The 11,115-nt window shown below is 35.1% G+C and overlaps 1 protein-coding gene across 2 annotated transcripts; it reads right to left on the bottom strand.

The window, feature by feature from the left end:
• Window positions 1-3,962: 3,962 nt before the first annotated feature.
• Window positions 3,963-8,134, bottom strand: LOC149406788 (senescence-associated family protein). Of its 2 annotated transcripts, none has more exons than XM_089608762.1 (12): window positions 7,634-8,134; window positions 7,307-7,462; window positions 7,119-7,192; window positions 6,689-6,765; window positions 6,489-6,560; window positions 6,174-6,242; window positions 6,007-6,071; window positions 5,797-5,926; window positions 5,657-5,725; window positions 5,442-5,545; window positions 4,687-4,762; window positions 3,963-4,446 (listed from the first exon to the last, which is right to left on the bottom strand). In XM_089608762.1, exons 1-12 carry the CDS (start codon window positions 7,897-7,899, stop codon window positions 4,291-4,293), a joined length of 1,314 nt encoding a protein of 437 aa, XP_089464888.1. In that variant the 5' UTR covers window positions 7,900-8,134; the 3' UTR covers window positions 3,963-4,290. The 2 variants fall into 2 exon arrangements, with proteins under 2 accessions (XP_089464888.1, XP_089464893.1); XM_089608767.1 differs by having other exon boundaries at window positions 6,007-6,053; window positions 7,634-8,127.
• Between the last annotated feature and the right edge of the window lie 2,981 nt (window positions 8,135-11,115).

The raw sequence follows: 11,115 nt of genomic DNA, 5'->3' as shown, positions 1-11,115 counted from the left end.
ATTAATTAGGTGCTGAAAAAGAATTAATTAGAAATTATTCGTATTATACGTGAAAAAAGGAAGAAATAAAAAGAAATATAAAAAAGAAAAAGCTAATTGATAACGGTTAGTGGCGCGTACATTATTTGAAGGTGGTGGGGTCAACGAGTACTGACTTTGTGGTGGTATGAACTGTACAGTAACAATCTGGCTGTAAAGTACTAAATTTTTCTGATACCGTATTGTATAATTATTAATTATTATTACTAATATACTTAAGAAAATTGAAAAAAAAAATCGTATGATAAATGAAAGGCTACAGTTGACATGATAAACACAAACTTGATATCATCAACAAATGACAACACCAATATAACTAATTGAGTTTTTAGCCAAATTATTAATTGTGTATTATATTGTGGTCCCGTTTGACATAGCTTTGTTTTTTTTTTAAAAAGTGCTTTTAGATTCAATTTTTAAATTTTTTTTTTTTCAAAAACTGACAGGCGTTTGGTAAACTGTTTAAACAGTCGTTGCTGGTAACAAAAGCTGATTTAGCGTTTGATAAAATATATATATTATAATAAAAAGACTAAAATAGACATGCTCTTAAAAATTAAATAATAATTATTAATATGCTTATTTATATGCATATATATATGAAAAAAAAAAATCAAAGAGAACAAAAAGATAACACAACAAGACAAACTACTATTGGACTCCAACGTCCAAGGATATTCCACTAAAATGAGAGTTTACTACATCTTTGTCTTTACTAATAACAAGATTAATTGCATGATTTAGATTAAGATTTTCATTTTATAGAAAAGTATTATTTGATTTCATAATACTTTAGTTTGTTTTAATCACTTGATGATTTTGTGCTCTATTAAAGTAAGCTTCGCCGTATATTTGGTACCTAATTTTCTAGAGGATCACACATTGACCATCAATTTAATCAACGAAGAAAGTTAGAGATTTGTTTTCTTAAATATTAAAAAAAATGGTGCTTTCTAAAAATTGATTGATTAGGGCATTGCAAATTATTCTGTAGATAATAATCACAAAAGACAGAATGTGTTTATCTAAAATAGCAACTATGTCAAAGTTCACTTCACATCAGCAAAACCGCCAATTGCAATATCCAAATAAAACTGAAACAAGCAATGCGACATAAGTGCCAAAGAAATAAATTATCTAAAGAGTAAACGCAACACCGGTTTGATGGGTCCTTTCCAATGCTTTTAATTCTAATTTAATGTAGAAATAAAGTGTGATTTACATTTGTGTTTTCATCAGTTTACAATACTCCAGAGTTAAAGAGACAGAATACCCGGCCATGATTTTTAATAGCATTTTTATTTGAGCGACGCTGTATCAATATAGGTTGTCTATCAATATATATTTTTATTATAAGAATGGGATTTGTTAACAAGTAGTTTATTTTTGTTTTTATTTTATATTAAATAGTCAATCTAGCTTACGTGGCAGTCGTATCAAATTTTTTATTTCAAATATTCCCTTTGACTTTTTTTTTATTTTAAATTATATCGGATAATTTTTTTTTAAAATTAGCAATTAAGAGGTTTGACTTTGGATTATTTGATTGTCTCTTTCAATAACTAAAATTTTAAATATCACGTTCTCACTCCTATCTCCATCAATCTTCTATTTTCTTTTTTTTAAGCGCTTTTTTTATCTTTCTCCTTTGGTGGAGCTCCTTCATCAGCCGGCGGTAAAGGTGGGCCATATGGGATCCTGCGGGATCCCGTTTCCCATATTTTTGGTATCATATGAGAAATGAGAAAAAACCATATTAGTAAATGTGGTACCGGGACTGCTGCACGACAACGACGAAATAGGCCCGGGCAGATTAGTTGCTCGGTTTGGCCTTATAATTCTCGTTAATAATCGTAAATTATCGTTAAATAATAATCGGTAATAATTTGCTAAGTCTTTTTTGTGTGTTTAATGGCTTTGATTTGTTTTGACTTTCTTTTGTGTAATCAGTTGCTATTTAACCGAGTAATTAGAATCTTAGTCAATTGACAGAAATTAAGTAGAGGGGTAAGTTAGTCTTTATTCACTAGGAAATGATGACGTGCGGCTAATAATCAATTATTATCCAAACGGTGGCTAGTTTGCGATTTCAAGATTGAAAGTGGCTAGATATCTAGTGTTTTAAAGTGCAACATTTTTAAAGTAGTAGTAATATTAAATTTCTTTCAAAATAATTTTTTTTGCAAATAATAAATAGTTGTTTGAGATTTTTTTTTTTAATAAATGAAACTATAAACAATAAACAAAGTTAAATACAGCCTAAAACAGCTTTAAAAAATTAAAAAATTCGTAAACATAAGACAAAAATGATTGCTTACAATTTGAAAATTTTTAGACATGATATCCATAATGCGATACAAATTTTAGATACATTATTCTTGCAATAAACGAATAAGTTTAGGATTGGATTATCAATAAATGATATCCAAATATAAGTTTCAAAAATGAACTGTCACATGCGATTTCGTGACTTAATTAATTTATCTGATTAATTTATCAAACGAATTTCAAGTTAAAATTAATGGTTTTCGAGTTGGATTTGTATCTAAGGTTTGATGTTGGATACATATCTTTTAATTGTTGTTCTCGGCGGGTGGCTGCCTTAATTCTAGAAAGATTTTTCAAGTGTTCGGCCAATTTTTTTTTGGTCTGTTTGTAAATAACGTAATATTTATTGAAGAGATGGTGGGACTAGAGGCGGCAACAGTAAAATCTAGATAAAACGGTGGCCGAGTAAGTTTTTTTTTTTTTTTTTTTTTGAAAGTCACGGAATGTCCATTAAAATTGGGTAAAAACCCATCAATACAGGAGAAAAACATCTTAGTACATGGAACACCTCAAACCTAAGTCGAAGTGAAACTAACACTAAGTTCCGGTAATCGCACGTTTTGTGCATGCTTCCGACGAGTGGAAGAACGACGAGCACAGAAATTGAGCACACATTGGGCTCTTTCAACAAAACCTAAATTGGTAGATGGAAAGATCCACTCAACCTCGGTTTGATGACCACGAAGAAGATGCATCTTCAACCTGTATAGAACAAAACCTAAGAGGAAATCCACAACGGGATAGTGGACAACGGCTAATCCGTGTCCAAGATAAACCAAGACAAACACATCGCGCATAAAAACATAAAGCATAACTAAGTAAAAACACAAAACAAAAAACACAACACAAACAAAACGGCAGATCCGACCACTTCTGCACCCGAAAAGCTCTTCAGCCACGTCCCGAGTAAGTTTGTGAGACTCTTTTCGGGACATTTTATTTCCTCAAGAGAGAGAAAGAGAGATTAACATATAAGTTGGGATCATAATTTGTGTACCTCCGGGGAAAAAAAGAAAAATAAACTGTAGGTATTATGATGTTAAAAAAAAACATATAAATATTTAATTTATGGGTCATGTGTTTACCTTATTCTCTTTTGGTCCACAGGTTTCTTTTTCTTTTGAAAAGGTAGTCGAATGATGCAATGCACAAAGAATCCAACAAAGTAAACCCAAAACTAAAGTCTTACTCTCAACTGGATAAAAAAAAACTGGAGAGAATGGAAGGAAAGAAAAAGCTGTTTGTAATTGTAACAGAGAAAAATAAGCCAAGGTCAGTAAATCAACATGCGCAGGGTACAAATTTGGTGCCAGACAACATGATTAATTGTCCCTACAAGACCCCATTCCAGTGGACACAGCAGAAAAAAGGACCCCAAATATGGCCTTAGAACATGCTTGAGTTGAGCCCTCTTTTATTGAAATGATTTAATATGAGGAAAAAGCAACAAAAAAATAAATAGTTTTAGATCCAAACATCTTATTTGGTGGACCCATATATATCTATCTATAAATATAATAGTTTCTCAGGTCACAACTCACAAGATTTAGAAAATAACATAATAATAATTCATTCCAGTCATCTGTAACTCTCTGGGAAAATGAAGGAAGTATATCTTGCATATATATATCAATAAACCACATGTCAAATGGTTCATAAATAATGTTACATATAAAGATTGAGGTTCTCTTTTACATATGATTATGAAGCCCAAGTTTAAAGCTATAAAGATTAATAATAATGATAATTTGACACAGTAGAAAACCAAAGTAAAAACTTGATGAAAACACTTAATATCACTTTAATTTGCTCATCAGCACTACTTATAACTTTCTTTTTTAATTAGTGGGCTCATCCTATTATTAAGCAGACTTCCATTTTTTTTAATATTTACAGCCGAAATAGTCGTTTTTTCAGCACTTTTCAATCATTAGCCTCATCATTTTCCGATTCCTTAACGTCCTGGCTCACCGTGAATCTCCAGCTGTCTCCTTCCTCTATCTCCCATTGTTTCTTCAGTTCGTAAATCGCTTTGTTCGCTGCCCTGGCGATCGCCGGGTTGCTATCTTCCGAGAGTCTCTGCGAGCAAACGAGAATACATTAGTCTTTGTCAACCGTCAAAGTATTAGGAGATTCCATGATACTTTAACCTAGGGTAAGACCCGCCTCTAAGAATCTCAAACAAGTAACTGGACCAAACTTAATTTCACGGGTCTCTCGTCACTTGGCCAATTTGTTTTGATATGAAATCTCGCGATACTTAGTATCAGCCAATCGGATCGAGAACGATTAATCGTCCGTCACAGCCAGAAAAATTACCTGCAGAGCTCCCATGCCTGCATTACCAAGAGTCCACATCGACGGAGCTACAGCCAATGCATTAGCCAACGCTTTCCTGTATCATAGAAAACAAAGGACTTCAATTAATTTATCCCTAAAATCAACTAATCGATATATGGGAGTTTTTAACCGGTTTTAGCTCTCAATAAAAATAAAGGGGACAATTCTATTAAAAACAGCAGCCCACAACCCAAATTTCGGACCTAACGCCAAAACAAACACGCCAGCTTGTAAAAGCTAAAATTCCAGAAGAAAATAAATTTGATCAAGTATAGCGTGGTTCAATCTCAGTTTTTTACTGGCAATAAGAGTATATTAACTCAGGACTATATAAAGTTTTATTAAATCCATTTGTCTCTCTGATGTGGGCCCTTATCATGCCACTAAAGACGGTGGCTCTTTCGGCCTCACTCATCTTGGGTTGGATCCAATTATTAGAGCTCGTTTAACCTTCTCAAGTCCTTGGGATCCTTTACGATTCCGTTAATAAACCTTGGTCAAACGGAAGCCCGAGTATAAATTGAGGTTCTGAATCTGGTCAGTGGCTGATCGGCGAATCTACGTCGTGTGGTATAGTTAGAGAAGACTTAATTTTTATTTTATTTTAACACCAAAAATCGGAATACTAGTCAAAGATGTGGCCTCCCAATACATCAGAACGTAGGCCCTCTGTAGGGCTTTACAGCAACAATATCGTCCACAATCATTGGAGAAGCTATGAGAGAACAGCTTACCTAGTACTGACATCAGGAGAGCTTGAACACTCTGCCAGAAGTGAAACACTACTTTTCCCATCCATGGCATCCAGATCTATAAGCGTTGTAATCAACAACTCAAGCTGTTTCACATATGATGATGAGTAAAGTAATGCAAAAAAACAAGAAACAAAAAAAAACCCCCCTAAATTATACTGGCCTTCAACAGATCATATATGTGGAAGAAATTGAACCTCTTCCGGATCGGTGTAGTCAATTCCATCGGCTTCGTAAAAGGCAGACGCCATACTCTGGTACGCTTCCTGTACAATTTCCATATCAAGGGCATTACTATCCATCTCATTGACAAGAGCCAAGAATTTCCATTACAAACCTGAATAGCGCTGATCCGATCTGAGGACACTTCTCCTGGAAAGTAAGAGACATTTATCCCGTTCTTCTCGAGCCTGACGTGGTCCATCATGTCGAATTTTGATAGAGAACCGCTTTCTCTGCGCAGAGGACTTGACGCTAACATGTCAGATATTAGGCACAGTTTAAGATGCGAGTACATCGGAAAAAGGAAAACAGCTTAAAAACCTACAATCTGTACGTTCTGCTGACCATGTAGTCATGGATATTCTTGACAAGCTGAAAGTTCACAAAGAACTAACATGTATCAGTAAGATTAAGCACAAATATTAAAATAAATAAACAAAATATATCCATAGTTTTTAGCAGAAATGTTTGCATAGGAAAAGGGAACTCTACCTGCAATGACATTAGAGCATCTTCCATTGCTCGTTGTTTGGCCCGATTATCTGCTCGCCGCAAATCAGCCTGCAAATAAGCCGTGTTAGGTCACATTTTAATGAAATGCATGAACAGTAGAAACTTCAGTTGGTTCTGGATGTCTTTCTGTCTATATATACATACTCATTACACAGATATAATTATCCGCCAATGCTATTCCACACATTAAACATTGCATTGACTTGTAATCCTGTGGATTTTTCCTGCTTGTAAGCACAAGTAATTTTTTTTCCTTTAATAGTAAAACCAGTAAAAGACGAAGAAAAAAGGCACCTCTAAGGCTCCGTCGCTCCAATGCTTATCAGCAGCAGTTTTTAATCTAGAGCCTGCTATGTCTTTTAATATCTACAGTTTGGTAACAAAGCAAACAAATCAGTGAAATCAGTAACAAAGGAGTCATCTTTTTTTTTTTTTTTTTTAATTTATTTATTTGAATATGAAGTCATCTTTTAAGATAACATAAATACACACACCATGGCAATGTGATGAAGACGTTCTGCCTTCCTTTTCACCTCGCGGTCAATTTTGTCCGTGTCCTCTCTTGCCCGAGCTGCCACCAGAAAGCAAAGACGAGTTTAAACATGAGTTTGCAGACAAACACAAAACTGATAGAGAAAAGTGAAGAGAAGTCGTAGAATTACTAGAAGTATATGAACCGAGAACGAGGAGGATAAAACAGGGATAGAGAATGAGGTAAACTTATATCTCTACAAGACGTATATCTGTTCAACCTTTCAACATGGCTGACTAGAAAAAAAAGTAAAAGAAAAAAAGAAGCAATGTTTTCACCTCCCAATTCAAGAAACATCTTAAATACTAACAAGGTCCCCGCAAGTGCACATCTAATTACGAAAATAGGATTTCTATAATTGTGACTGCAGACAAAGTGTTCAACAAATTTACCATCGAGCTTAAGAAAACCCGACCCAAGAATAGCTACGTCTTGACGTGCCCGGGCATCCAATCTCATTATGCCACTGACAACAGGGTTTTGAGTTCATTAGCCAAGCCGAGTATTTGAATCCACAACAGAATTATCTTAATACAAGTGGCTAATGACCCCTTATTAAGAATGAGGAATATAAATATACCGGGAAAGAAGGACAATGTCACTGCGAGCCCTTTCGTTCACAAACTTCGCATCATTGTACACAAATTTGCAAGCATCGGCTATGCCATGAGCAGATTGAGAACTTGTTCTATCGACCATGACCACTCGGTCATCTTCCCCGACTCCAATTCGTGAACTGCTTCACAGAGAACGAGATCTCGAAAGATCAGCTTACGTAGGGGCAAAAAAAAAAAAAACGCAGCCATAAAAAGCGAATTTCAATTCATGCCATTTTTCTCCGTAGTCTCTGATTCCATCGCATGTGAGCGTGTATGAAAACAAAACTGAGTTGATAGTCATCAATTACCTGGTGGTATCTGAGCAATCATCATAGGTTCTAAGACTCGGTTTCTTTTGAGTTCCTCTGGAGAGGCATAACGTGGAAGGTCTTCGAGAAGCTGTGAAGCTCAAGGGTTTACCGTTCACGCGCCACGGCACATCGTTCGGAAAGCACAGGTTCGTCACGGAGAGACACCTTTGGCTCGACTGACTCTTCGATTCCAATTTACTGCGTCGCTTTGGCTCGGCGAGACAATCTCTGATTCCTCGAGACCTAGGAAGGCTCGTCGCCATCTTAGGATGTCGCTTGTGGTGTTTGCTCGAGAGAAAAACTCTTGTGCGCAAACGATTCAAATCACACAGCTGAGAATTGTGGATTGAAAAGGAAAAGAGCGAGAGAAATGTTTTGGTTCAACAAACCAGTAATGATTAGTAGAGAGGGAAGTGGATGAAGCTGTTACTAGGAATGATTTGAGAGAGAGAGAGAGAGAGAGAGAGAGAGAGAGAGTTGAGAAGTAGAATTCCACCACAAGCTGATTCTGTGGCCCCGCGGAAGCCAACGGAAAGGTTAATCAAAATGTCATAAATACAATATTTGCAGATGGTGATTCCCTGAATATCTCGAATTTTAAACATTTTTTAAATACTTTATTTTTTATTATTTATTTTCAGATGATTAAATTAGAGTTAGACCGTAGAAAAATAATAAAAAAGTGAAATGAAAATGGGAAAGAAAAAAAGAAGGCTAATTATAAAATTGTAAACGAGAAATTCTATTTTTATAAAATAAGGTATTTTTTAAAATAAACGAGACGTTTTTAAATTAAGAATGAGAAAGGGGTTGCTTTCGAAAAAAAAATATATAAAATAAAACAGCTCGGATAATTTCCGTGTTTTGTCCCATACCACATTCTTTGCAAATTAAAAAATAATAAATATCTTTTTATTATCTAAATTAGTTTTATATGCTGAAATATGTTTCCACTCCACAATCTAAGACCAACTCCAATACTTATATATGCTCACTCATCCTGGCTTCACGGGACGGCACCACACGGAAGGAAGGAATTCCGTGTGGTGCGTGTGCCTCACGGTACTTCCGTGTACCGTGAGGATGGCAGACGGAAGGAACTCTTCCGACACGTGGTGGAAGTGGGAGAACGCGTGTCGGAAGAGTTGGCAGGCAATGTTGCCGTTGGAGTGTAGGCTGTGCAGAAGTGTGTTAGGCAATAGCTGATGCAGTGTGTGTGTAACTTATACTGTATAACGTCCATGTTAACGTTTTTTTTTTAATTTTTGTTTATTAAATCCCAACCGTTAGATCAACAACTGTTATGATCTGGACGGCTGAAAAAATTTGTCCGTTATTTGAACGTTAACCCTCCGAATTTACACAATTCTTTAAATTTTAACCCACTTTTTATTTCTCCTATAAATACATCCGAATTCTAACATTTTTAATCACAACTCAATCTCTCAAACTCTCAAAATCTCTCAAATTCTCTCATATTCTGCACATACAAAGTTTATAAGTTTGTATTCTAAATTTATTTTTATAGTTAAGTTTAAAAATAAATAGTATACTTAAGTTACTAAGTATTTACATACTTAAGTTACTAATTTATATACTTAAGTTAGTATTATAATTTTTTTTAGATAATTAAGTTTATAAAATATTTATTATATACTTAAGTTAGTATTATAATTTTTTTAGATAATTAAGTTTATAAAATATTTATTATATACTTAAGTTAGTGTTATAATTTTTTTTAGATAATTAAGTTTATAAAATATTTATTATATACTTAAGTTAGTGTTATAATTTTTTTTAGATAATTAAGTTTATAAAATATTTATTATATACTTAAGTTAGTTTATAAAAATATTATAATGTCTGGAAAATCATCATCTCACCAAGGTTCTCGTCGAGGTTCACGTGAATCGCGCCGAAGTTCTAGTCGCACTGTCACGCCGTCGCAATCACAACAACAAGACGAGCAACACGACGAAGTTGAACAACCCTCTCCACCTCAACAATTTCCACAAAATTGGTTAAATCTTTTTTAAAATCTCAATTACATCGAATACCACCGATCACAATGGCATCCACCTAATGTCCTTCTAGAATTAGCCCGATTCGCCCCGATCTCCCCTTATCAACCTGCATATCTTCAACAATTTCTTTCACAACAACCTCCACCTCCTCCCCGTCCAATTCACGAACAATATGGTACACAACATCATCCTTCTCATGACCAACCTTCTAGCTCCCATCAAAATCCACACGAAGACCCTTACATGGTGTACTGAGAACAACTCCGTAGATTTCAAGAACAACAACAAGAGGCACCTCCACCACCTCAACATGAGTCACCTCATCCACCACCTCAACATGAGTCACCTCATCAACCACCTCGAGACGAAGCTCCCGAAGCACAACAACCTCCATAAGAGAAGAAGAAAAGAAAATCTCGTTCTGAAATGTGGAAATACTTCATCGAGTTCAACGAAGGAAAGAAGGGAATATGCAACAAATGCGGGAAGCACGTCAAAGCCGACTCTACATCTCATTGTACTTCATCGTTGCGCAATTCCACACCGATAACAGGATTAGTTGGAACTCAACATTTTTAATGTTGCATTCTTTCTTGTCTGAAGACATGTAGAGATTACACGAGAATTCGTGAACAGAAACGGAGGTCATGACATAACCGAAACAGACATCGCAAGGGCTAATGTCTTTACTCATTTTCTTCACGTTTTTTTACGATGAAACATGTGCATTGTCTCCTATTTACACACCCACATCTTATTTAGCCATACATAGTGTTACAAAAATTGCCGAACATCTTCATAATTGTAACCATTTCAAAAAATTTCAACCATGCGTAGAATCTATGAGAGCAAAATTTTCAAAATATTGGGGAACTACAAAAATTCCTTACTTATATGGTTTTGCATGCATTCTAGACCCTTGAATGAAATTTGGGGGTTATTTGACATTTTTACAATATTTATGTTGGAATTGATCTAGGGTTAAGAAAAGATTTAACGCTTCGAGCAAGCGGCGGAATTTAAAAAATTTCTTTAAAACAAGTAAAACGATTTTAATAACCTAGACAAAGAGCAAGTACATATAAATTAAAACTATCAAAGAGCATTATTTATTTACTAACATTTGTGAAGCTTGAACGTTGAGAAGACTTTGGAAGGTTGAAACGTTCGTCTCCCCACTCAGCTCATCTTTCTTCTTTCATCGGGAACTCGAACAACCACGAAAGTTTTTATCACAAGAATCACTCGAGAAAGAAAGGAATTAGTGTGTGCGCACTTTTAAACACGACGACTCAAGAACAAGTCTAAGAGTCGAAGAGCTAAAACACTAGGTCAGATGTGGACCTAGGTGCCAAAACAAAAACGAAAAGAACTTAGAGAGAGAGAGAGAGAGATGAGATGGGCGGCCAAGTCTAGAGAGAGAAGCTCTCAATCTCTAAAACTTTGGAATGAATA

This window comes from Urtica dioica, chromosome 1 (genome assembly GCF_054948205.1).
Source record: "Urtica dioica subsp. dioica isolate 48M chromosome 1, U.dioica_male_clone48M_v1_H2, whole genome shotgun sequence".
Taxonomy (NCBI): Eukaryota; Viridiplantae; Streptophyta; class Magnoliopsida; order Rosales; family Urticaceae; genus Urtica; species Urtica dioica.
The sequence above is the reverse complement of the archived record's forward strand: the minus strand, read 5'-3'. Positions and strand labels throughout refer to the sequence as shown.